Source organism: Manacus candei, unplaced genomic scaffold (genome assembly GCF_025592945.1).
Source record: "Manacus candei isolate 608988 ecotype Guabito, Panama unplaced genomic scaffold, ASM2559294v1 h1tg000028l, whole genome shotgun sequence".
Lineage (NCBI taxonomy): Eukaryota > Metazoa > Chordata > Aves > Passeriformes > Pipridae > Manacus > Manacus candei.
The window spans coordinates 1,505,189-1,532,072 of NW_026138076.1; the positions used below are offsets into that span (position 1 = coordinate 1,505,189).

Here is a 26,884-nt window from a genome sequence, read left to right on the forward strand (position 1 = left end):
TAACTTACCCATTAGAAGGTAAAAGCAGTTAAAATTTCCAATAATTTTGGTGTTGGTTTTGTATAGAAAATGTGCTCTGGAGCATAAAACCCTAAGTATCTGAGTTCAAGGAGAGTAAGGAAATTGATGTCTCTAAGATTCTTCCTGAGCCAAGGGAATTTTGATCACAGCATGAAAACCACTCAGTTTATTCAAGCCTTTCCCAAACAGGCAGTGGAACAGGTAGTCTCTCCTGTTTCAAAGAAATCATAGAACAGGTATAGAGCTAGTCTCCCAGTTTGGGAAAATAAGGCTTTTGCCATTCATGGTGAAGACACTGAAGAAGCAACCAGCATTTACACAGAATTATGATAACAGGCATTTTATATAAATCAGAGTTCATTATTATTAGCACCTGGCATAGGACTTCTACAATACAATATTTATTGTATTTTACCTTGGCTGCTGCTTTCTTCATCAATTCCAATGCAAGTTTCATATTCTTTTTCACACCTTGGCCCTAGGAAATGCATATGTGAAACAATCAAATGCAGGCTGATAACAATTCACTTCTGCACATTCAAAATGTCTTTTTAACACTGATACTATTATTTACCAGGTGTCACTTGGCTTTAAACAGTTACAACAAAACAAGTAGCTTTGTGTCATCCCTCCTTCACAGCTTTACAAAATCTCAGTGATTCAGTCTAGGAACAATTACTTCAGCAGCATATTCAAGTGATTTTTATGGGTAAATAATATCATGGATCTTTAATTTTTGGCACCTAAGCAAGAATGAGTAGCATTCAAAGGGGCATAGGTTGCTCACAGTAAGAGCTCTCAGCTTTCCTGAAAAAGGATGTCAAAGTGTCTCCAGAGGAAATATACAGATATCATGCTTATGATATAAATTAATTCCAAACACGGGTCAAACAGATTATGGGTGCTCAAAATTAACACAAGCAAATCTAAAGCAAGCATTTTGTAGAGAACAACCCTGCACTGCCAAAGAAACGGGATGAAGACTTAATGGTTCTTCACTAATATCTCTAACCTTTAGTGCTCGTGACTGTTTTATGGGTGACACTGCTCAGCTGATATACCTGATCTGACTCAGGTGGGGTTGGTTATGCTTCAGTTTAGCCTCTGCTGTCTAGTGCTTCTAGCAGGGAAAAACTAACTGCATGCAGAGACAATTTAATTCCAACTTAAAACAAAAAATCCTAGAGATCTAATGAAGGGCATTCTAAGAAAGGATCAAATTTTTACCTACATCTCTACACCAAGGCCTATGCCTACTAACTAGTTGGATTTTTGAGGTGACAAGACATTAGGAAAAATTAAGACTCACTAATTGGGTGGTATTTTGATCTGAATCTGGCTCAGAACAAAGTGACTAAACTACTTTTAACTGTCTCTTCTTAAAATTTTTGTGCCTTTCTGATAAAAAAATCAACATTAGCTTCATGTCTAGTGATTGATTTTCAGAGTAAATCTAAAAGCACTTGTATACAGTCTTCACTGCAGACAACTTAGAAACATCATGTCATAGGAATGATTATTTTGAAGTGAAAACATGAAACTTGACTTACCTTAAATAACACAATGGCATAATCATATATTAACACTGGATCTTCTGTTTCTATTGCACCCTTTGCATACCATTCTATTGCAGCTTCAGGATTTTTTGCCACTCCTTGTTGGCCCCAAAACAGCATCTGAGCCAACCGTTGCTAAAAGAAAACAGCATAAGCAGTAATGTTATAAATGCTAGTATTGAAACTGGAATTGCAGGAGCAGACTTTTTCAGCTTAGATGCATTTCAAATGTATTAACAATATATAGTTATACATCCTCAACAGTTTGAAAACGATTGGTTGTCAGGAATATTTAGAGGGCTTCCCTGATATTAAATCTACAGCAGGGATATTTTTACAGCTGTCAGTATCACAGAAGTCTGGATTGATTTAAGTGCAGAGATAAGTGATAAACACAGACTTGATGCATGTAAATGGCTCAGAATTACACGTATTGCTGCTGGTCTCAGATCAGCAACAGTAATTGCACTGTATCAAATACAAACCCAGGGAAAAGGATCAGAGAAGGAGGTTGCCAAGACTTGATGACTCTTCCTTTTTGCCTTGCATCATCGTTTTAGCTTTTCATGGTTACTGGATACTATCAGACAGAAACATGGGAAATAGTTCAAGCTCATAAAAAAGAAGCAATTCTGGGTAGAAAGAGAAAACATCTGTCTGCCTTCAGTCTCCTCCAGCACTTTTCTACTAATCCTATAGATGTACATACCTGATGCGTGTCTAAAACCAAGAAAGAGGAAATTTATTACTTTATACCTGTGCAGCTGCATTTCCTCTTGTTGCTTCGTGCTTTAACCACATAAAGACATCACCATTTTCTTTTGTTTGGGCTTTTAGCAGTTCATCATCCATCAGTCTTATAGTTTCAACGAATGCCTGAAGAGTAGGTGAACAGAAAAAAAATTATTACACAATGAATTTACAGATCTGCTACCAAAATGAAAATGCTTTCCATTTCCTGCTTAGCCCTAAAAATTCATGATCCATTCTGGGTTTTAAAATTCTCATCACTCCTCTGATGACCAGTCCATTAACTATTCTTACATTCAATGTAAAAAACACTTACTACTTTGTTACAGTACAAAACTATAAGTCCACTCTACACTGGAAAGGTACACCAAGATATCAACAACTGAAAAGAAACCCCAATCCATCTTTTAGTTTTACATCCAAGTAACAATGACAAAGAACTGCTTTTAAGCCTTTTAAGACTTTCTACTTTCTATAAAAATCTCTTTCAAAAGATAAAAAAAGGCTAGCAGAAAGTTTGATGAAGACCTGCCCCACAGAACTCCATGGTACGTCGGCTGATTTTTAGATTTTCAGCAATCAAAATCTCTCTATTTTCTGTACAATCATCATTCTTTATGATAAGCCAGGATTCTAGCACTAATCTACCTTGAACATTCTTTACAGATAGAGTTGTGTTACCGCTTGTTAAGTAGCTCATTCTAAAATCATTTTATTGTAACTTTGCCAGGTAACTATTTAACAACCAACATTTGATTATAGAAAATGTATAAATATGGAGAGGACAATTTATCTCTTGCATGAACTTCATTATGTTTGCCTATTAAAATGGCAGATCAGTTGCTTAATAAACACATCCAATTATATTCATAATTAAAAATCTGAGTGAGGAATTAGGGCCCAAGAAAAACAATTAGACTTTAATGAAAGATAGCCATGTGGACAGTTCTGAGGATTTGAGCCTAATTTTGATTTTGATTTCCCCTTGCTAAGAAACAAAGTAATGATACCTACATATAATTTGGGGGATTTTGTAACAATCGTCAAATCATAGAATGATTTAGGTTGGAAGGGACTTTTAAAGATCATTTAGTCCCATAGCTCTGCCATTGGCAGGGACATGGATCAGATGAGCTAATATTTGTAAATCAAGACCAAAATGTTCTGGCCACACAATTAATATTAATACGTGAAAAATAATTTGCACAGAAAACAAATTCAGATGCAGTTATAACTCTTTTACCTGTTCCCCTTTTATATTGTGTTGATCCAGTGATGTCTTTATTGCAATATTACTGTAATAAGCATATGACAGCTCCAAATCAAGTGGATAGTTATTAATGCCTTGATAATGTTTATAGCCAAGATTCATCATAGCAAGTCTCTCATTCCCCTGAGCTCCAACCAAACTATACAGCAGTCCCTGAAAAAAAATCAACATAAACAAGAGTGAATTCATTGCACATCTCACAAGTTTAGCACTTTCCAGGAGATTTACAGGGAACAGAGTGTTCATAGTGGTAGCTGATATACTAGCTATACTATGTAAACACAGTTACAGCAAGAACAACTCTAAAGTAGTTAAAGTGTCTTATCTATGTATGGAAAGACTTGAAAGAAAAACTAGACTGTAAATACTTTGGAAGTATTGCACTTATTCTGCAGCAATTTTTTAATGTCATTTTATTACAGTGTTGCTTATACTCTGACACTTTTTATACCCAGCAGTGACTTAACTAGTCCCACTGATGCCAAGTGGAGTTTTCACAGTGAATTCAGTGGAAACATATGGAAGTTAATGAACAGCACCTAAGAATTTTACCCTAGGGATCTGACAGGACTAGTAGGACAGGACCTGTGGCTGATAAGGTTTCAGCACAAATCTCCCTTGAGAAACATGTTAATTAGTCTATGTACCACACATTTGCCCAAAACCATTTTCAGCACTACTATTATTTTTCACCTGTATAGATTTAAAAACAACGGTGTTCTATTTGTGCTGGATATTAAATTATTTCCTACGCTATCTGAAGCAGATCCAAAGATGAAATGACTTAGCCTCCATAATTACCACTAGGTATATTCCCTAATTAGGGTATAAAAAAGGTTTCTGTCTAAGGTTTCTTGTGTTTGAAGAATTGCAGGTGAGTTTGAGGTCTCTGATTGGCCTCTCAGAGGTTCTTCTGATTTAGTGTCCTGTAACCATAACAGGGAGACCTGCTATTTTTTAATGAGTGTTTTATATTATACTATTATATCACAATGAAATATCTGTTGGCGATTTTAGTGTTGCCCTCTTCCCATGACATATAAACACCTTCCCTTTATTTGACCTTGAAACTGAATCACATGGAAACATTTCAGTTATTTGCAACCTGCCTAAAAGGTCAGAAGTTCACATACTCTGCAGTTGCTCAGCTGAAGCACAGTCACTTTTTTCCAAAAGTAAACTGTTCTACTTTTGTTACCCTTAATCATTTGACCATAATATACATAGTACCACATTTTTGCACACTGTAAAAAGGGACTTCTTTCCTGACTGTACTATGCACCTTTTCCAATTTATGAGATTTGCCTGATGTAAGACTTTTTTCTTACCCATCTACAGATGACCGTGGGTGTCTCAAGGGCTATTACCTCATCCTAGCTCCACAATGACTAGGAAAAGCTGTACATTCTATGCTTTATGGTTCACTTTACCACCATTTTCAGGTCTTACTAAATCATTGCTTTCCTTGTTCTGGATGAGCAGGATAAAGATTCCGACCACCAAGACTTCATAAAGACATCACTGCTATCAAGTTATTTACAAGTAGCTTTACTGGGAAATCCCTTCAACCACTGACTGGATCTGGGGGCCATTTCAATTTTTTTAATTCAATTGATCATAAATTCATACCATTTCTAAATTGCCCTTAAAGGTAATTAGTTTCACAGACATAACCACACATACTAAACATACTACCTTTATATGATCCACGGACACACCGAGTCCCGTTTCAAATATAACTGCAAGGAAATAGGAAGCCTTATGGTATCCACAACAACTGGAATCCATCAGGAGAGGGACAGAGGAGCTCATATTGCTGAGGCCATTGGCACTGGACAGACCTTTCACAACCTTCTCAAATATCCTCCGGCCAACTTCTACAACTGTATCACTTCCATCTTCTAACACTAAAAATAAAATATAGGATGCACAGTTATTGCAAGAGTTAAAATTAGGAATGGATTTCCCCTCCTTAAGTTAATGGGACTGAGACATATTCTGTTATTTCTCATGCTGAACGGTATTCTCAACGCAGACAACTAAAATTCAACCAAAATACAAGGTATTATTCAATAGGAAGGGTGAATAAAAATCCAAAAGACCACCCCAAAGTAGCTAACCACTAAAAACATAAGGATATTTCTATGATTCCTTCTACCTAAAAAGCCATCCTTTCATCTGCAGCATATTGTAACATGATATTCCTTTACTAAGTTAGCTGATGTGAAAAAAAAAAAGGTATAACACATGAACTGAAGTCAAAGGACACTAACTTACATGACATATATTGTGGAGTTATTCAAGAACAATAAAAAAAACCCCATAATTACCATCTGGACCGCTGAAGTCTATCTCTTGTAACAGTTTGAACAAAGTGTGGTACTTTTCCCTGAGCTCTTTTCCCCACATGAAGGCATTGCATTTGGATATTTTTCCATATTTGTGAATCAGCTCCAAATAATAGTTTTCATAGTAACCTAGAGAAAACAATATATTTAAGATATGAAAGTTGACTTTGCCGGTCTTGAAAACAAGCTTCTGGTAGGAAAATGATGTTTCTAGGGTAAACTAAAAAGTCATGGACAAGATGGGCACCTTCTTGACACACAGCAGTACTAAAAACTCCTACAGGTAGCACAACTTAAAAATACATTAAGATTTCTTCTTCCATACTCTGGTCACAATGCATGCAATTAGAAACATGGGCTTGTTTTCAGTACACCTTTTAAGACACGTTACTTTTCTTTCACTAAAGTGGATACTTTGATATAGACCTGTTAATTACTGACCGTTAGGCAACTGTGGCAGAAACATTCCCGCAAAACTCATCTATTTTTGGGAAAGGGCTTAAAATAGATTTGCCTTTAGGGTCGTTTTGAAAAAGAAATGGAAGAAAGGCAATTGTATAGACTACATGTAAGCTTGAAAGTATTTCTTTGTCCCTTTATGCACTTGTCTTATTAGAGAAGACATATCAAGACGATTAAAGTTTGTATTTCACAGTACAAAAGTATTTGCAGGGACAAAACCACAGTTTTAGCTACCAGTAACACACTAAACTCTTGAAATTGCATTTTTTTCTTGTTATGGCTGAATTAAGTTTACTTTTGATGATTGATATCCAGATTCTTTCAAAAGGAAAGCAAACAGGTCTCCAAGGATGACAGTTTAAAATTCCTGTGTCATAGATCAACACTTACAACTTCTGTGAGATTTTTCGCCTTGCCTTACAATATATCTGTACTCATGAACTATTTCTTGAATGTCCATACATCTCTTGTAGTAGAGTTCAATTTGTTCCACTGTGTCTTTGTCACGAAGAGGATTAGAAATCTATAAAAAGGCAAATGATGGATAAATGTCATCCCTAGTATCTGTTGTTGTCTACGCTCAGCTAGAAAGAAGTGTTGTGGGTGAATAACAAAAGGAAACAGATTATTCACTACAATCAGTTTATCTGGCACATCATGTATTAGACAACCTAATGGTGGGCACAACAGACTATGACTTTAAACAGTCAGCATAATCCAAAAATCATGGATGAACTTTCAAAAGCGACCAATCCCATGTGACTTTTACCACCAATTTTAACAAAACCATAGATTAATCAAATATGTCCAATACTGTATCATCGGAAAGTGGGAACAAAGCATTAGTGAAAAGAAGTCCTTATTAAATATAGATTCATGAACATTGCTTTACACATTCACTGCCCAAAGCATTATCTTTTAGTGTTTGAAGAGGCAACTAATATTGCTAATAAAGCTAATGTGTTCCTAGATATTATTATGCTTCATAGCAAGTTTATCACTTGGTAAGAACTCCAGTTAAAAAAAATAAAATACAGCCATAGTTGGCTGCTAATATTTAAACATTTCCAAACAGTGCTTTTGCTTACCTGATCTGTTTCCAACACATTGAGACGATAGTATTTCACAGGTCCAAAGAATGCTTCAATACCACTTACATATCCACTGCCTCCAAGAACAAAGTATCCAGCAGTGTCATCATAATAGAAATCTTCCCTAAAACTTGAGAACATAAAAGAGAAGTAAACTGACTATCTAGAGGCATTGTGAAAGAAAAAAAGAAATTAGTATCTCAGAATTTCTGTAACTGACAGTCTTAAACTCATTGCAAGTATCTTTTTCTTTGTTCATTTGTTTATTCTCAAAATCTACTCTACCATTTAGTGGGATAAATTTTGGAGTAAATTTAACAAATCCCTTGTCTACAAACATATCAAACCAGCAAGGTGTCTTATTTTTCTGACCTGTAAGTATCTTCTGATGTTTTATGCACCATTACCCAACCTCAAAGATTTCAGTTTCATTTCTCCCTTGCACTTTTCTAAAATTGGCATATGAAAATTTAAGTTATATCCTACATTTATTATTTACAATTTTTCAATTTCTGGTTTGTTAAGCATAGCAGAGAAGGAACAATATTGAAGTCTGCCATGCAGTTCACTGTTATGTAGTTTTCTTATTAACAGTGGTTTTTTAAAATTATTTACACAAGAAAGAGTCAATCTTAAATTATAGTGAAAGGGAACAATTAAAGATTCATTTTAAAAAATTATTCAGTTGCTTAGAATAAAGGATAGAGCAAGAATACTTTTGGTAGCAATTTTGCTCTCTAACTAAGCAAAGTAGGTAACAATTTCACTGGTGAAATCCTAGCTCTCTCACAGCAATAGCAAAACTTGACTTCAGTAAGGCCAAAACTTCATTTGAAGACTGATCCTAATGACACCGACCTGGCAATCAGTTTTTAGTGAGGGCTTTCAGACTCTAGTACTGGATCATGCACTGTGTTAACCAGCTTATGGCATTAACAAAAACATTCAGCTCATGCCCAATGTAATCACAGCAATGCAAACTGGTTTTGAAAGCATAGTGTGGAAGAAGACCACAGACATTTTGAAAATCAATTAGAATATCAGTTACAAACTCGTGCTCTCCTTCTGCCATTTTCTGTATCTGAACACATACAAACATTCCTCCACAAAGGGGAAAATGCTGCTTACGTAAAAGATTGATGATGACGTCTTTTCAAATTCTTCCCAACACTGCTTACTTCTATCTAAAAGAACATAGAATATTAATTATAATAGAAGAAATGTTACAGGGTACATTTATTACAGTCTTAAGTTGCTCCAGGGGAGGTTTACATTGGATACTAGGAAAAATTTCCTCCCTGAAAGGGTTGTCAAGCACTGGAACAGGCTGCCCCTGGAAGTGGTGGAGTTACCATCCCTGGAAGTGTTCAAGAAATGACTGGATGTGGCACTTGGTGATATGGTTTGGTTGACAAGGTCAAAGGTTGGACTCGATGATCTTGGAGCTCTTTTCCAGCCTTAATGATTCTATGATTCTTGGCACTCAATAGATGCAAGACCTTCACCTCAGGGCTGTTCTCAACCCACTCTCTGCTCAGCCCGTATTTGTGCTTGGGATTCCCCTGACCCAGGTGCAGCACCTTGCACTTAGACTTGTTGAATGTCATGAGGTTCCCATGGGCCCACCTCTCAAGCCTGTCCAGGTCCCTTTGGATGGTATCTCTGTCCTCCAGTGTGTCAACCACACACACAGCCTGGTGTCATCGGAATACTTGCTGAGAGTGCACTCAATCCAACTCAGTCAATCAAAGTTAATTTCCCAAAGCTGGATGTCTGAACGTCCCCGGATAACTTCTAGTTTTAGATTTTTCATTCTTTTAGTATGTGAGCATGTATAATTTACAGTATTTCTCTCAGTCTCAGCTATTAATGAATTTGTCAGAGGCATAATGAAATAAGACACATCTCAGCCTTGACCCAAGCATACCTGCCCACCCTTAAAAGAGAGATCCAGTCGAAACCATTGCTTCAGAGGAAGGCTGAAGCTAGTTTTCACTGCAAGGTCATCACCCTTCACGAGATGCATCTGAATATGCACATAACCTGACAGCAACAAAGGAAGAAAAAGGAAATAAACACCACAGAAACATTAACAGTAAGAATGGGTTTCCTAATGTATCATTCACAGTGATTCTGTCCTCTTCATCCTCTTCATCACCAACAGAAATCTGGGCACGCACCAAGCCATACATCAGCTCTCACAGAATCCCACAGACACATACTCCACATTTCAGTTACACATCTCAGATGCTAATGCTCAGCCTCCCATACGAAACCACAAAATGAAAGCCAACTGTCCGAGGGATAAACAGACTAAATAAAAGGCAAACAGGGAGGTTCAAACATCAGAAAGCAGATGTGACTTCCAGTAAAAAGCAGAAAGGAACAGTAGACAACGGTATCCACTCAATAATAACTGGGGGCATGTGAGTGCAATGATCAAGTACAACATGGCTCTACCCTCTCCTATTCGGACCTGCAGAAGCTAGACTCCTGGTCTGAGCTCTTAAGACCAGAACAGGCTATTATGCTAGTCTAGTCTAACACTGAGAACAAAACTGGCTGTAAAACTTCTCCAAGCAAATCTCTTAATAAAGCTGATAACTTCCATTTTTGTTTGTTCTTCAGAGAAAAGCATCCAGTTTATAATGGATAAACTAATTATCTAGGTTGGTTACAAGACAGAGAAAATGAAAATAGCAAAAATAAGAGAGAGGAAAAGATCAGTTGTGAAACTTGCAAAGAAGGGAGGAAAAATGTATTACGAGAAAGCCAGGTATATACTTTTACAACTCTGCATGCTTATTTCCTCTGTGAGCCTGCCAGCCAGCTCCCAGCTGTTTCCCTGGCCGGAATAGTCCTTTACTGCAAGCATTGAGAGACTAAGACGGTCCTACTACCTCTTAACTTTTTTCTTAATCAGGGAAACAGACTGGGATTCTTGAACACTGAAATGCAGACAAGACCTTGAATCATTTTGTCTTTTTCTAAGGCTACTTCAAATTATAAAAAAATTTCATGTAGTATGTATATAGGAATTAAGAACAATTTAAAACAACACTTTAATAATAAGAACAAAGGTTGTTCATTGAGGTAAGACTGTTTAATCCCAGTGTGTGTTCCTGGCCTGTAAGATTTAGTCCATTCTCCTCACAAAGCAGATATTTCCTGAAGTGAGCCATGCTGTGCAACTATTTCTCAGTTTTCCCCTATTAATTTAGTAGCTACTCTCCTATTGAGACACTATAGTCAAAAAGAAGCATTTTTCAAGGAATCACGTCTGATAACATATTTTTATAAATGTTATTCATAGGCACAGATCTATAAAGACTGTATCAGACCCCTTCTGAAAGCCATTAATAATATCTCTTACCTTCCTCGTTTAGAAACACGGCAGGAGTACCATACATTTCTTTCGAATCAATAAAATAGATTATACCACACAGATCCTTTTCACAGTGATGGAGTAGATACAGCCAGATTGAAACGGTGAACCTGCATGAGCAAAAGCAAACAAAAAATCCACTCCTGATGAAAACTCTCTAGTTTGAAAAGCATGCATTTTACTTTAATTTAGCAAAACTTTCTCACACATGTAATCTTTAGAACAGAACACATCCTCTGCAGTGAAAACCTTCAGAATAACCACACTTAACACTCTTGGACCTTTGATCTCTTTTTAACCACAGACTTTTGTGGTAATGACAGAAGAGAGTAAGGAAGCATTATCTGAACCAATTCCAGAATACCGGGTCAGAGCTACTTCCCGATCCCACATCAACAAGGAACTGAAAATACAACAGAGACAACTTGGAGCCAACCTCCCACAAGCAGGCTACACTACAAAATCTCCAGATGCATGGTCTTGTCATCTTGACTGTTGAAGCCAGTAAAAACTTTTGTGTCTTCTACACTAAAAGCAAACTGTGAAAATGTGTTTGGGAGTAGCAGCTAAAAATTAATCCAATCTCTGGACAGTACAGATAGCTATGAATAACTGTCACAGAGTTATCACAGGATAAATAAAGGTGGAGCCTCTGCAAACTACAGAGCAGTGCAAAGTAAAAAACCGAAGACTTACAAATGTCTGTACAAAGCTGGTTGAGGTACTAAAAGCTGAACTTGTACCACAATATCTAATTTTAAGGAGTTCCTCTGTGCCAGACAAAATCTGCTTCCATGCTTCTAACAGCAATTAGATCACTTATTTCTGTAACATTGCCATAGCAGTTAGGCCAATGCTGAATGCCTTTAAAAACCGTACCTCCAATGTACAACTCAGCAAAGCACTATATCATATCTGATGAAATAGTTTGCTTTTCTTAGTGACTTTTAGAAAAAGATATTCAGCTTTTGCATTTCTTAATTAATTAATAAAGGTCAATATTTGTTTATAATACTTCAGCATTGGGTCAGCTTGCATTGCTTCTCTCTTAAGAAGTTGCTTAACACGAGTACTTTGTATGTTTTCCTAAACTAAAGCAATGTTGATCTGAAAGGCTAGCACTTGTTCTCTTGCTTTAAACAAATGCAAGGGTGATTAAGTTTTCCCTAACAGAAACTACACTTTAAATAGTTAGTATCACCATTTCCACCAGAGATGGCGAGGTAGAAAGGTTTGTAAATCACAACCACTTGTATATTGATCGTTATGACCTACAGGCAAACACTGCTTCCAGAAATACTGCTCATGCTCATATATCGCTCTTTTTACCTTCCATCCCTGCCAATGTAGCAAACTCAAATGCCGCAGTCTCCATTTAACCCTTGATTGCCAGGCTGAGACCATATCTGTTCTGGACACATTTCCTAGGACAGAGTTTGGAACAACGCTGACTCATTTCACATCCCCCATTGCTGCAGAATGATGAACAGCATGAGTAGTTCCTTACAGTCCCAGCCTATCCTTGCTGCAGGCTGTCCACTGGTAGCCACCTCAAATGACAGTTGTCTATCTCCAACTCTCTTTCTCTACAAATTCCTGACTGAACCCAAACAAGTAACTTCAGTTAGATTCATCTGCTTCTATGGACCTTTTGGTGCAGTGGGGAACCACTGCTCACATACAGAGAACTGAATAAACCTCTCTTCCTCTTCCTTGACAGAGCTACCTCAGGCTGTCACGCAACCACAACATGTACTGGAGACATCACTTGAAGGAAAACACTGTGTGGATCAGGTAAAGAGCTTCATAAATTCATGCCATGTATTCTCGACCAGAGCTTGAGCACCTCAGTGCCAGAAGCAGAATGCAACTGTGTTGGTGAGCAAAGGGCAGCAGGCTGTCACCCATCCTGAAGAAACTAGGAGCTAAAAATTGCTCTGCAGTTATGGCTTCAGAGCTATAGTCTGAGGGCTAGTAATTTGCATGCAACCCGTGCTCTCTGGCCAGTCATCTTCAGCACTCTTCCTGTGCTCACAGGCCAAATGCAAACCAGCAGGCAAGTTCCAGTTCCTGCAATCATTTCCTACTTCTGTAATAATGTTCTCAGAGTAAGAGCATCTGGTGGACGAGAGGTATATTTATGTATGTCTTGTCCTCCAAAGTTGCAAAATATGACTGACAAGTTGTGACAGTTTTGGGAAGGGGAAGAAGAGCAGAGCAAGATGATCTTTTAAGAGCAATTCCTCTCTAACTGAATAGTGTGCAGAGGCTAAGGAGTTTTACTCCTGCCTAAGTAGAAGAGTTTACACAGCGATGGTGAAAGGAAATAGAGTAAGGTCAAGCTGGAAGACTTATTTAGGCAGAGGATCCTATCACTAAGGGCTTGTCAGCCACAAAATAAATCAGAGTGTGATTTCATAGGGATAAAGCTGCTCCACGCTGCTCGCCCTTGCAAGAAACCTTACTCTGCACTTGGTCTGCAAATAATGTTATAAATGCAGATCTGTTTGTAATGCAGAAAACCCCAGGCTAGCTAGTCCTGAGGAAGCAGCCTGACCATGACAGCTAACTCACCCTCCTAACTGTATCTAACCCACTCAGTTACACCCACTATTGGCTTCTCTTGCATAGCACCACACTGACACCTACTCTAAGTACCTTTCTGAGGTTCAGCTTAATCCAGTCCAAAACTGAGATCACAAAGAACTGCTAACTAGATTACTTTTGCACCTTTTCTCAAATTACTAGGCAGTATTCCTTTAACTTGTGGTGCAGCCCAAGAGTTTAAGCACATTCTATAGCCTTCAATAATCAAGTACAGCCCAGTTCAATTATTTGCCTATACTTACATGGGATAATCAATCTGATGTTGTCTGGCTGTCTCAAGTTCTCTATTTTCAAATTGTTCAAATTTCTTCACAATTCCTGTTTTTTCCCCACTGGAAGCATATATAAATTCAAGAATCTGGACCCCATCTGTAAAATACAATCTTTCTTAATCTGCCAGACAAAAAGCATTGATAACCAATTAATTAGCTCACACTCCTACAGTCAAACATGTAAAACACAGATTAAAACAGATTAAAAATTAATACAAACCCTCAATAAGTCCTTAAACACAAATTCACTTGTTATTAAATACATTACAGTCTTGGACCAAATAACCCATGGAAAGCGAAATGGAGTTCATTTCCAGCTGATATTAGAAGCAGAGAAAGAATAGACTAATTTAAAACTAGATACATAAAGAACCAGTTAGTAAGGAAGAAACCTTCATTTATCTCATTTGCTTAAATCTCATTTTATCTTCAATTATGCCTATGTGACATTACTCCACAGCTCTTGGACTTGTTCTCCATTTGCACCTCTCTATATTGTAGGTATGGATAGATACCAATTTTGTTCTTAACTGTATGGATAATCCTGTAATAAAACTGATAAAGCTGCCCCTCCTAAGAAACAGGAGAAAAATCTTCAAGGCCATGATATATCTACTATCAGATTGCTTAGAAAAACTCCAAAATCAACAAAAAAAACCCAAACAAAAGCCATCAACAAAACAACAAAATAAAGCAAACCCTGAGGAATTTGTTACAAGCTTATTTTAAGAAACTAAATTGAATAAAATGTTATTTCCTCCTATTTTGTGTTATACTGATTTAGATTAGAATTAGATAATACATAAGATGTTTCACAGTGTTGTCAGGTGTCATATGCTGTCTCCAGCAAACATTTTAGAAAGCCTAAGAAGGAACCAACATCATTGCTTTCTTGTTCTTCTTCAGAGCATTTACAAGTCAGTGTAGTGAAAATAAGTGACACAAATACCATCGTGGGATTTTCTAGGAGAGAACTGTGTAGCAACAAATAACCTTTTTCCTTTTAGGTTCTGCTTTGAGTATGGCAAAAACAATTGTCAGTAGGTGTAAAGCTAGAGATAGGCAGGCAGAAAAAGAAGTCAGAACTCAAAAAAATCTAGAAAGCAGAGTTGTGAGCTTCAATAGTCTATACAGTCGGCATGACACAATTTTTTATTTAAAACTATTACTTGTTGTTTTAAAATGCTTGTCCATAGTGGTTTGCCAGGGAGGGGGGGAAGTGGTACTATGAAGTTTAGTGCACTATAATGCTTTAAAATGTATTTCTGGTGTGTGGCCATCACCTTAAGCAGAAGGTGTGAGAATTATGTATGCACGAACTGCAGAACTGACTCTGAAATAATGCAGTAAGGGACTGAACAATTCTTGGAACACAAAGGAATGATGTCCACTGACATCAGTGGGTTTTGCCAGAAGTTGCTTGAATACACTTAGAAAATAGAAGGCCATGCTGCTACAGATCTCCAGGCTTGCTATGATGAAACAAGCTGACGGGCTTGATGCCTTCAGTCATTTGCAAGGGTAACCTCACAGTTATGAAGTTTACATGTTCAACAATGTTTCCCAAGTAAGCCATCCTAGGTAACATTTACTACTTACTACCGGTAGTCACTTTTTAACAGCTTATTTGTGTTATTTGTGTCCCACTAGGTTCCTCGGTAAAAAACCAGTGACATTACACCTACCACTTTCATGAGGGCACTGAGGTATCCTGTTTGCCCGGAGCATCCACAAATAGTCAGCACCCCACTGAAGACAAACTTTGTGGTCCTTATATGGCCGTTCAAAAGGTGGAACTGCCTCTAAAAATGTGTAATTCTTGGCAACTGCAGCCTGGTAGTCTTCATTCTGTTCATCATCATAGTTGCTAGCTGATTTGTGACTAATCCATGCATACAATATCACACTATGCACTATTATTGAGTTTCTGATGATATAATCATCTCTGTAAACCATGATGCTCGGAAATTTCAAGCGCACTTGTCGTGTTCTGCTAACATAAAGGTTCTTCTCATCCTTCCATCTCCTTCTGTACACTGGTACGCCAGTCCTGAACTCAGAGGAAGCTACTGCTTCCAAATTGACAATACAAGGCTTAGAACATAAATACTGAACTGACACCTCAGAATTGTTAAGAACTTTCTTTTCTAAAATGTTTAAATGGATAAAGTCCACATAATCCATGTTTTTCTCAAACTGTGGAGTAACTGCTGTTGTCTGTAATGTCTCCTTTCCAAAGGATGGCACAAAATTCTGGAAAAAAAACCCAAAACACAAGCATGTTAGCCAGAGAATCATGTTAGCCAGAGTATCCAAGTTTACATGATTACTCACATACTCAGAGTAATAACAGAACATTGCACAAGCAGAAGGTTTATATACCATATTTTAACTCCAAAATATGAGGTTTCTTTCACACAGCAAGTAGAAATGGATTACTGGAGAGCTACCATCAAGATTTTAATGGTAACAACTTCCCTACATCGAGTTCTCAAAGTTACACATGCCTCTGCAAACAGACTGTATTTACAGGGTGTATCCCTCAGCCCTTACGCAAGCGGAATCCGGTCTAAGATAGCGACTTACACATCATGCTATTTACACATGCTCCTAGGATCAGGCCTAAAGAGTGTACCCTAAAATGTACTGGCATATATTCATTCCATCATTGTTCACTAGTATTGCCACTTCTTGATGTTTCTGTATCTTCTTAAAGAGTAACTAATTTTACTACCATGCAGGTACCTGAAGGGCAGAATAACAACTAAGGCAGCTCTCAATGGTTTCCTGAGAAAGAACTAATATTCATGAAGTTTAGGGGTTTATTTTTGAAGTGTTCCTATCCTGAAGATGGACTTGGAAATCTGAGCAGCAAGACCAGCAGGCTGCATTTGCTCAGCTTTTGCTCTCCACAGCTATGTACACTCTAATACACTTTGAGAGTGAGTGCTTGGACACACACCAGGATTATCCTCCATGCTGAAGTTCTTGTCTCTAAGACTTCAAACAGCTTCTTTTCTTTCTGCCCTGCAGTCGGCATCCGGCTTGATGCACTGCCAAGGATAGCGGGGATTACTCAGCTCAGAAGGCCAGCCACCAGCATGGCACTTCTGCCAGGTCCCTTGGTCTGTCTAAAATATTCAGAATCGCCACTTAGAATTACCAAGGAAGCCGGTTGTCAAGATTGCTTAACATGAGATCTGTCTCGGGTAACTTTTAACTTTGTTAAGCTCAAACAAATCAAATTGAAATTTATCTTGGATACATAACTTGAACTCATAGTTTTTTCACTGTGATTTTCAAAATATTTAAAAGCTTTGGACTAGTAATTAGCACACTTCTAATCATAGAAATTCTGTGCTGTGCACCTGAAAGACAAGACTTTGCCCATGATCCAATGTGGGGATCAGTAGAAGTCCCTAATGATAAACTATTTTGCTTTTTATTTCTGAAGAATATGTTGACACTCCTTGAGAGCTACACTGAAAAAATATCAAGTCAGTAAGATCTGGAAAGGTGTAAATACTAGGAAAAGTCAGAATTAGGTTTACCTGTACTACTTCCTTGTTCCTACAGATGAGGACTTTGGATTTAACAATGTGATCAAATGCTGTTTTCCCCCCAGTTCCCTGTCTTCTTAAAGGCATAAAACAGCTCCAGGATTGTGAGTGGAACACAGCTGTGGACAGGGTGGAGTTTTTACTTTAAGACCTGGATTTTTTTTAGGGCAGACACGGGAAGACATAACTGAATGGGGGAACTTTCAGATGAGAAAGCTAGATAGCATTGCTGGCAGATGGGTGATCTAGATCACTAGATTTATTTAGTGATCCAAGGTATTTCTGAACTTGTCACTTAAACCACTTTCCATAAGTGCAACCAAATGCTCTTTATCTTCTTGTGTCTGACAAGACACTTGAAGTGAGATGTGCAGCGATGTTGAACACTGATATGTAAGCACCAAGACATACACTGCGAACAAATAAAATGCTATAAAAATGCAAAACACTCCACAATGTCAGTATCTAGGCTTTCTACAATAAGTACTCTTGTCAGAATGACAGCCTTCCTCTGTGCCTCATTTCCTACTCTATAGAATGGATATTGTAAAAACAATGTGTACAGAAGGGGCTAAAAAAGGAATAGCCATAGGAGGTGGATGTACATTGAACACATATGGAATAACACACGCACAAATACTGAGATAGAAGTTCATGAGAGAACCTTGATTTTAATACTAATTTGAGTATCTTTCAGAGCTTGACTTGACCAAGATACTGTTCTTTTATATCGCCTACATAAATTTTCTTTGGTTACAGATACCTTTAAAGCATTAAAAGCACATAGTAGCAACAACAAATTATCCTGAACCTCTTTTAGTTGATGGTTATAATTCACATTTCTTGATTTTACAGTAAAGAGTACTTGTAAACAGCTTAATCCTTGTGATACGGGGGCTGTGTCATGAGGAAGATGGTAATATATTATGAAAGCAATGCCATGTGGTTATCACAAAATGTAAAAGTCCACCAGGTAGACACTACAAAGCATTGTGGTACCACTGTGTGCTTACCACACACACACGTTTACTGTCAAAATACACAGAGCCAGCTCAGGTTTATCCAATACAGAGATATGGGAACTGGCTGCCAGCAAAGACAACTTGGGTCTGGCACAGTTCACTAACAAAGCTGCAGCAGTGTGCAAATGTGTCCATCTGATTTTCAGCGAATGGCAGAAATTTTGTGGTGGGGATCCCAAGGCAGTAAGCTCTGCAACCCAAAGCCAGTTCCTTGTAGAACAATTTCCATGATGTTCCTAGAGCACTTAAGCACATTGCACCATGACTGCTGATCCATAAGGTTAGCTTCAGCCCTTCTGGTCTTAGTGCCTTTCCCTTAGTGCCTATTCTGACAAATGACTCCCAAAGAGTTACTCAAGAGACTTTGCTTTGTATTCTTTGGTCCCTGGGTATTATCTGAGGAATATGCTGCTAAAAGGCATGAAGCATATTCGTGTCTGCTGTTACACTCTCCTAACAAACCCTTCAGGAGGTTCATCCAGTAAAGAGCATGGTGCAAAGGACCCTGAGCAACTCCACACCACTGGAACTGTGGCGGAGACTGTAGACCATAAACTCCTAAACCACGGCTGAGTCTCTGTTACCACTTGGTCACCTCTACACACTCCTCCCTGGTGAAATGCATAGTGTGCTCATCACCTAAATGTTCCTCCTGGGTGAGGAATCCCAGCATTTCCCTCCCTGCTATATCTCACAGCTATAGCAGAGTTAATTGTGCATCACCTCTGAATACATCAAGCACGGATGTAAAATTACATTGAATGTCGAGTATGATTAGGAGACTTAAATATAAAAGTTTCCCAGCGCACTAAAGAGTCTAGCTACACTGATTCAAAATGTTACCATGAACTAGGCAGAGTTCAACAAGACAGGCATAAACTCTTTGTTGCGTGGGGCAACTTAGCCACAAAAGCTGTAAAAGGTTTTTTCTTTACTTAAACCCTGCTGAATCTGAACGAATCAGTCCAAGTCATCCCATCAGATCTTGGGATAAAAATCACTGTGGGAGGTAATCACAACAAGTGTTAGGAAACTGAACATCTTCAGTAGTGTAATAATACAGAAATGATCGAGAAACCATTTTTTCACTCTCTGGAGTCAGATCTCAGCAGGACCTTCCATGAGTTCACCCCTACAGAGATTCCACATAACCCTATCAAACTGCACGTTTGCACAAGTCTGAAGATAATCGCAGTCCTTCACCTGTGAACGCCTGACACGTCATGCTACATTTTAAGATGCATGAAAAGACAAGACAAAAAGGGGTGTTGATCAGCACCAACACGGTACAGGAATACAATGACTTTAACCAGAGCTTGTGTTTAGCAGCATAAAATACAAAAAAGTAGCTCAGTACAAGCTTCTAAAACGCAGCTGTTTCCGTAAGCCAGTGCAGCAGCATGCTCAGCCGTTCACCTGTAAGTAGATGTCAAACACATCCTCCTTCTTTCCACACTAGAAATTTAACGTCACCCAGGACAGAAAGCTTTTCAACACCTGGATGTGACGACTCGGCACTCTCCAGCTGGATAAGGCAGGGGGCCCTTGGGGGCCAGGCCGGGCTGCCGCGCACTCCGGACAGCGGCCCCGGCTCCCTCTGCGCGAACAACCCGCGGCCCCGCACGGCCCAGCCCCGCCGCGATCCCCGCGCTGCGCCGGGCGCGGGGCAGGTGCGGGGCGGGCGGCACTCACCGTGAGGAGGAGGAGCAGCAGCGCAGGGGGGCGGCGGAGCTGGGCCGGGGGCCGCATGCTGCTGCTGCTGCCGCTGCCGTGCCCAGCGCGTTCGGGAGTGCGCGACCAGCCCGGCGACAAGGATGCGGCAGATCCGGCTTCCTGGAGGAGGGGCAGCCGCCCGGGCAGGGCAGGGCAGGGCCCCGCGCCGCAGGTGCGGAGCGGCAGGACGGGCCCGCCCCCAGCGATGCTGCGCGGCTCCCGCTGCCGCCGCGCAGCTCCGTCCAGCAGGCGTCGGGCGGTGTCCCGGGAGCGCCGCGCCCGGGCGGGACCCCGCGCAGGGCCGCGCCCGCCCTCCCGGCGGCTCCGCGGCGGCCCCCGCGCTCCTCCCTTCCCTGGCGCCTCGGCGCTGCGCTGCCAGCGCGGCTGCGGCCCGGGGCAGCTCCGCTGTCCCGCCGGAGGGCGGGGCGGCTTTAGGGCGGGGCGGCGGGACCGGGGCTCATCGCTCCGGGCGGCCCGGGCCGCGGTGACAGCGCGGCGGGAGCGGCACCGGCACCATCCCCGCACTGCGCCCCTCCAGCCGCGCGGGGGCGCTGCCGCCGCCCCGTCCCCGCCCCGTCCCGTCCCCGCCCCGTCCCCGCCCCATCCCGTCCTCGCCCCGTCCCGTCCTGTCCCGCGTGTTCCGGAAGGGCCCCGGGCCGGGACCGCCGGGCCATGGCGGGGTTGTCCCGCACCCTCGGCATCTTCGGCGCCTTCGCCGCCGTGGTGGGAGCCGCCTTCTACCCCATTTACTTCCGGCCTCTGCTGCTGCCTGAGGAGTACAGTGAGTCCTGCGCGGGGGGAGCGAGCCAGGCCCGGCCCAGCCGCGGCTGGGGGAGAGCTGGGGCTGCCGCTCGGGCAGTGACTCCCGAGGGCTTTCTGCTCGCCTAGGATGTACCTAAAAACGAAATAATAACCCTCGAGTTATTGGGCAGCGCGTGATTAAGAACGCCCTTCAGCTCTTCTGTAGAGGGTTGAGGTGCAGCTAAAGAAGCTGAGATCCGAGGGCTGGAGCACTTCTCCTACGAGGAAAGGCTGAGAGAGTTGGGGTTGTTGGAGAAAAGAAGGCTCCGGGGAGACCTTATAGCAGCATTTCAACACTTGCAGAGGGCTTATAAGAAAGGTGGGGGCAGAGTTTTGAGTAGGGCCTGTTGCAGTAGGACAAGGGGTGATGGTTTTAAACTAAAAGAGAATAAATTGAGAGCAGATAAACGGAAGACGTTTTTTATTGTGAGGGTGGTGAAACACTGGAATAGGTTGCCAAAAGAGGTGGTAGTAAATGCCCCATCCCCGGAGACATTCAGCGTCAGGTTGGACAGGGCTCTGAGCAACCCGATCTCGTTGAAGGTGCCCCTGATCATTGCAGGGAGGTTAAACCAGGTGATCTTTACAGGTCCCTTCCAATTCAAATTATACAATGATTCTATAAGCTGTTCGAGTTTTGTTCTCCAGCTGCAATTGAAAATCTAAATTAAAGCGTGGTAACAGGTTTTTTACTGGTTGTGATGATTCGCTAGAGCTGATCTCGGTCTCTGAAACAGACTCCAGAGGAAAACCCCACTCTCCTACCAGAAACACGGAAAACCTGCCAAAGCCCACAGCCGGCTCTATCCGGGGAGCTCTCAAAGGCACCTGCAGGTCCAGCTGCAAAGCCTCAGCTGCTCCAGGCAGGTGCTCCATCCTGCGGGAGTCATGGGGTAGCACCTGTTACTCCTCAACTCATGTGAAATACCACCCAAGGAAAGTTCTGGTGGAACCAGCCTTGCCTCCTTGCTTTAATTTTTATGAAACTAAGCAAGATGTTGATGATAACTTGAAGACGTATGTGGTTAATCTGCCAAGACAACAGAAGATTTCTAGGAAGAAAAAAAAAAAGGAAAAGGATAACAAACTTATTGATCTTATTGGAGGGGCTTTGGCCTTGCATCAAAGCTGAAATAAAATTTAACTTGCAAACAAGTTTTTATTTAGGGAAGCTATGTCCTTAAAAAACCTTATTATTAATTCATTTTTGCTTATGCTATACTTTCCAAAAATATTATATTAGAAGTGTGGCTCGGCATTAAGGAAAGGACAGAATTAATGGACCACTTTCTCCTTTGCATTTGTGAATTACATGAGCAGATGTTCCCTAATAGGTTAGGGATTTTTAAATCTCTATTTATGAAATAAAATGAGTGATGCACAGTTAGCAAGTGTGTAAACTTGCAGTTTGATACCTGATGCTGAACTTTATTTATTGCATGCTGCTCAAACTCTCCTCTGATCTCACCTTTATTCATTTGCTGTGTTCTCTTGATGGTCATTGCTGCAATATGAGAGAGGCACAGGCATTCATTATCATCATGCTTTAGACAAGAACATGGAATTTTGCACTTGAGTGGAAGTATTTAATCTTTGGGGTACAAAGGATTTTCAGAGTACAGTCTGGTAAGCTGTATGACAACTTCTATAGAAGCTCCCACCCTCTATTGGCTTGATCTGTGGGTGAATACTCAATATTTCTGTGTTTTGGCATGCTGGGTCCCAAAAGCTGGACATTTTCCTTAGCATCACATGGTAATCCTGCAAAAGGCAAGAATGGATTTTAGTTATCTGGAGTGACATTCAACTGTGTAAACATGAAATGCTATCTTTTCTTTCTTCAGTCTTGTTTTTCTTGTGTATCTTCCAAATTCTACACAAAGGAGGTACATTAATGTTCAGGAAGAAGACTTTTCTGCACAGCTCTCGCACATCTTTGGAGTTGTTCCTAGCCATTTAACAAATGAAATGGAAAGTACTTGGAAAAACTGTATGTAATCAAATTGTTAATATGAACCTTAAATTGTGCACAAAGGAGTTTGACCTAATTTCATACAGAAATGTTATGATTTTGTAGGGTTTTAGCACCTCATTTTGTGGCCTTGACGTTTCTAATATTTTCCTGTCTGTATCTAGCTTTAAGAAAGACTGTTTTCTCATGTTTAGTGGCAGTGATGAAACTTTGAGGCCTTGAGCACAGACCTTTTCCTTGTGAATTCATTAAAATAGTGGTTTGACAGCTGCTGCTTGGGGCATTTTCACAGGTTTTGTGATTATCTGAATTGTGAGACTTGGCTTCTTCCCCACCCTGTGGGGAAGACCCCTCTCCTCAAGACTGGGTCTTCCTAGTTATCCTTTTTCTGGCTTACCTGTTTTCCAAGTTGTTTACAGGCCCCACACCAGTCTCCCTATTGAGAGTTTCATGTCTTATGTGTGTATTTCTCACCTGTTACTTCTTTGCACTGTTTTTTTTTTGCCTGACCAATTGACAGCTCTTTCTGTTCAACCCAAGTGTGTTCCTGGACCTCTCAAATTGATTCCTGTTTTGGTCCCTGCCTCTCTTCTGATCTTAGCTTCCACTTAAATATCTTTCTCCTCTATGTCCTACAGTAAGTCTCATTCCTTGCCCATATCTGTTCATCCTTCCTGTTTGGGTTTTGTACCAGTTCCTTTGTCTGCTGAAAATGATGGAATGGAATTACTATCTCAGTGAACAGAGTTGGAGAAACTGGATCTGCTTCTAGTGCCTGGCCCCTTGCAAAGAGAATCAATTACTGTGATATTCCTGCTAGTCTCTAGTAGCATTGGGCTTGTACCTAGACAGCCTAATAATACGTAGTGCCAGTGCATTCCCAGTGGGATAGGATGAAAAATTTCAGTTTTAAGGTGAACTTAGTTCTGAGCTTCCTCTGAGAATGTGCACCCTACAATTTTTTAAAGGCTTCACAAGTTCAGTGGTGTGGGCAAAAGGCTAATCTGGTTGAGCTTTGATTTACTGCTTCAGATTACCACAGTGGTGAAGAGCTTAACTGGAAGTGAAAGAAAAGGAGGGACATTTAATAAGGGAAATAGTATAGTTTTCCCCATTTTTCTTCTTGGAAATGGTTTAATCTTTCAAAGAAAAAAGAAAAGCCTGAGACAGGCCTCACGTATGGAAAAAGTATCTGATACTCAGATTCACAAAGCTTACAAGCAGTAATTTCATAGGTGCTGTCATGAAATCTACTTGAAAGATCTTTCAGGACCTGAGAAAAGTCATTCTGGAAAGAAAAAAATATTTTGAATAGTTTCATGTTGAGCATACGAATGATAGATTCTAAAATTACTAGTCATTCCTGAAGTGTTTGGATCATGGCAGGTATTTTGGCATTTTTTATTTAACAGTAGTCGTTGTTTTAAGATGATTATCTATTGTTTGTAGTCTTTCAAAACAGACTAGCTGTTAGTTTCTCAGTGAAGTGGGAATGCTACATTTGCATTGTGTAGGTGGATACTCAGCAGAATTTTACTGTGTAGCATCTAGAATTAAGAAAATTTTCAAGATTCTTTTATTGGGTGCAATCAAGATATCTGGTATTTTCTTTTTTTTAGTAGTGTCCTTTCTGTTTTGTTTTCCAGAGAAAGAACAATCAATAAACCGAGCTGGTATTGTTCAAGAGGATATTCAACCTGCAGGTATACTTGATTCATGTGTTTACATTTATTGTTTTAAAGACCCTCTTGAAGTGAGTCCTGAATATTTATATGGATTTAAGTAATACAGTGAAGAACACCTTCAGAGAAAACCTCTATAATAAACTTGCCATGACATTATTTTTTCAGGCTAATTCTTCACTGGAAAATTATGGTTTTAATGAAATTTGTTTTAAATTGACGTAACTGGCCAAATAAGTTGCAGAATTTCTGTTATCCTCACCCTTTCTTAAATAGATGCCAGCTTCCACTTCTGAACCTACTCTGAGCAAGCCAGAACCATGCGTGGTCTGAGCTGCAGCTGTAAAGAACAGTATTGCACCCTAGTTTTGTGGAATGCTGCTTTACAACTCAACTGAAACACAGTTTATGAGCACTTTAGTAGTGCCTTCCAGCCTCATGGGTGGACAGGCCATGCAGAAATCCACTACATGTAATGGAAAATTTGGAATGCCATGGTAATAGCTTTTTGATCTCTGCTGTTGCCAGTGGAAGGTGTAGAAAAGCATATGAGGGAGATAAAATTCAAGTAGGCAGACTATCCTTGATAATTCATTGCTTCATAATGGTAAATGGAAGGGCCGTTCATTATGCAAGGTTGGCACTTCTCAATTAAAGACGTGAGAGTGCTTGTCTTGATGAAACAGAGTATGTTAAAGGATAATTTATTCCTAGTTTTGAAAAAGCCTAACACCAGCAGCAGGGGAAAATCAAATAGGATTAAAGCCATGTCCTTATTACACATATCAGTTAAATCATTAGTGCAGGACGTACTTTCCAGGGAAGTGGTGAAATGCTGAAGAGTAGTAGGAAGGGTGTTGTGAAATAGAAGTCTGGTAAACCTGTCTATTTTACTGAGCATTCAAGTGCACTGGACTGGCTCATTTATCCAAGATGCAAGTACTTGATGAGGAGTTCTCCTCAGTATAACTCTTTCATCTAAATTTAGCTGCTGATGAGAAGTTACGAGATCCGCTAGTGGAAAATTAAATCTAGAAAAATTTAAGTGCAAGGTGCAATTCTAGATGATTGATCCAACAGTATTAGAATACCTTACCTTTGAGTGTGATAGATTTTTCCATTATCTGAAGCTTAAGATCAAGATGAGGTTGTCTTTTACGTATTTTGGCAAGCTTAAGCAGAGTTGTGAGTTAAGTGCAGAAATTGTTGGGTTCTTTTATTGTTTAATACACAAGGGTGGAGTATTTTTTTTCTCTCCAACAGTCTAATTATGAACTGCTGATTGATTTGTAGGGTTAAAAGTGTGGTCTGATCCATTTGGAAGAAAGTAATGTTGGCGACTGTGCATATTACAGAACTGAAGACGGACATCTTCAGCTGTTTCTTCTTTCACTGAAGTGTGACTTTGGGTGTTGCTGGAGAAGAATTCTGAATATGCTGTGTGGGCACGTGAGGAGCAACAAAGGCTGCTGGTTGGAATCCCAAGAGATAAAAACATGCTAGTTTTGACAGAGGATGCTGGTGCATAGCTCACAGACTCTTAGAGAGCTGAATGATTATTGAGTATAGAAGTGAAATATTTATTTCCTTGAGAAAAGGGAAAAGGATTTTTTTTGAATCTGTAGACACTTGTAGAATAAATTATGAATAGAGTAAATCATGCTGCAGTTTCCTCCCTAGTCTGAGATTTACTTTCTGTGGTTTTATTTTGAAAGCACTGTAGAAGTATATAATGGGAGAGATCAGTGCAGAAAATGCAACATGGTTAGTGTAAATTTGTACATTAAAATTTTTAAACCAATGAGTACTTTTTTTATTTGTTTTGCAAGTTGGTGTGGGAGGTACCTTGGCCACCTGGCAGGTGTCCCCCTGGATATTCTTCTTGCTCTTGCTCCTCAAAAGGACAGAAGGAGTAAACAGAATGACAAAAGTTGTGAGACCTGATAAACACAAGGACATTGCTTACCAGTTACTTTTGCAGGCAAAACAGACTCAACATGGAGAAAATTAATGTCATTTATTGCCAATTAAAATAGATTTGGATAGTGAGAAACAAAAATTAAACCAACATCTTCCCACTGCCTCCCTTTTTCCAGGATCAATTTCACTTCTGATTCCTGTTTCCTCTTCTGAGTCTCCTGAGTGGTGGATGGGGGCGTTACAGTCAGTTCTTAACAATTCTTCTGCTCCTTACTCCTCCCCTTTTCTCCAGCTCCTGTGTGGACTTTTCGTGAGCTGAAATTCCTCCAGGAAATACCCAGCTGCTGTGGCATGGATATCTCCTCCAACATGATCTTCCCCATGGGCTGCAAGGGTCTAATTTCTCCAGTGCCTAGAGCACCTCCTCCTCTGCACTGTTTTCTGATTCTGGT

At 40.1% G+C, this 26,884-nt stretch overlaps 2 protein-coding genes across 2 annotated transcripts in view; one reads left to right on the plus strand and one right to left on the minus strand.

Moving 5' to 3' along the window:
* Window positions 1-20,592, minus strand: part of SEL1L3 (SEL1L family member 3) — a 34,307-nt gene extending 13,715 nt beyond the window's left edge. Inside the window, exons 1-14 of the mRNA XM_051789836.1 lie at window positions 20,037-20,592; window positions 15,448-16,015; window positions 13,733-13,859; window positions 10,872-10,993; window positions 9,426-9,541; window positions 8,627-8,682; window positions 7,496-7,628; window positions 6,798-6,930; window positions 5,928-6,074; window positions 5,293-5,504; window positions 3,571-3,750; window positions 2,334-2,453; window positions 1,572-1,712; window positions 437-499 (exon numbers count right to left, since the gene is read on the minus strand). Coding sequence (XP_051645796.1) covers window positions 437-499; window positions 1,572-1,712; window positions 2,334-2,453; window positions 3,571-3,750; window positions 5,293-5,504; window positions 5,928-6,074; window positions 6,798-6,930; window positions 7,496-7,628; window positions 8,627-8,682; window positions 9,426-9,541; window positions 10,872-10,993; window positions 13,733-13,859; window positions 15,448-16,015; window positions 20,037-20,093 — 2,175 coding nt within the window. The 5' untranslated portion in view covers window positions 20,094-20,592. The remainder of the gene's footprint in view (window positions 1-436; window positions 500-1,571; window positions 1,713-2,333; window positions 2,454-3,570; window positions 3,751-5,292; window positions 5,505-5,927; window positions 6,075-6,797; window positions 6,931-7,495; window positions 7,629-8,626; window positions 8,683-9,425; window positions 9,542-10,871; window positions 10,994-13,732; window positions 13,860-15,447; window positions 16,016-20,036) is intronic.
* Window positions 20,593-20,653: 61 nt separating this feature from the next.
* Window positions 20,654-26,313, plus strand: SMIM20 (small integral membrane protein 20). Its single transcript, XM_051789864.1, has 3 exons — window positions 20,654-20,838; window positions 24,477-24,533; window positions 25,806-26,313. The coding sequence occupies exons 1-3, from the start codon at window positions 20,730-20,732 to the stop codon at window positions 25,841-25,843; spliced, it is 204 nt and encodes a 67-aa protein (XP_051645824.1). The 5' UTR covers window positions 20,654-20,729; the 3' UTR covers window positions 25,844-26,313.
* The last annotated feature ends 571 nt before the right edge of the window (window positions 26,314-26,884 follow it).

Coding starts and splice junctions, on each gene's coding strand:
- SMIM20 (XM_051789864.1), top strand. CDS start 20,730: ATGGCGGGGTTGTCCCGCACCCTCGGCATCTTCGGCGCCTTCGCCGCC. Junction 20,839..24,476: donor GCTGCTGCCTGAGGAGTACA/GTGAGTCCTGCG, acceptor TTTGTTTTCCAG/AGAAAGAACAATCAATAAAC. Junction 24,534..25,805: donor AGAGGATATTCAACCTGCAG/GTATACTTGATT, acceptor ATTGATTTGTAG/GGTTAAAAGTGTGGTCTGAT.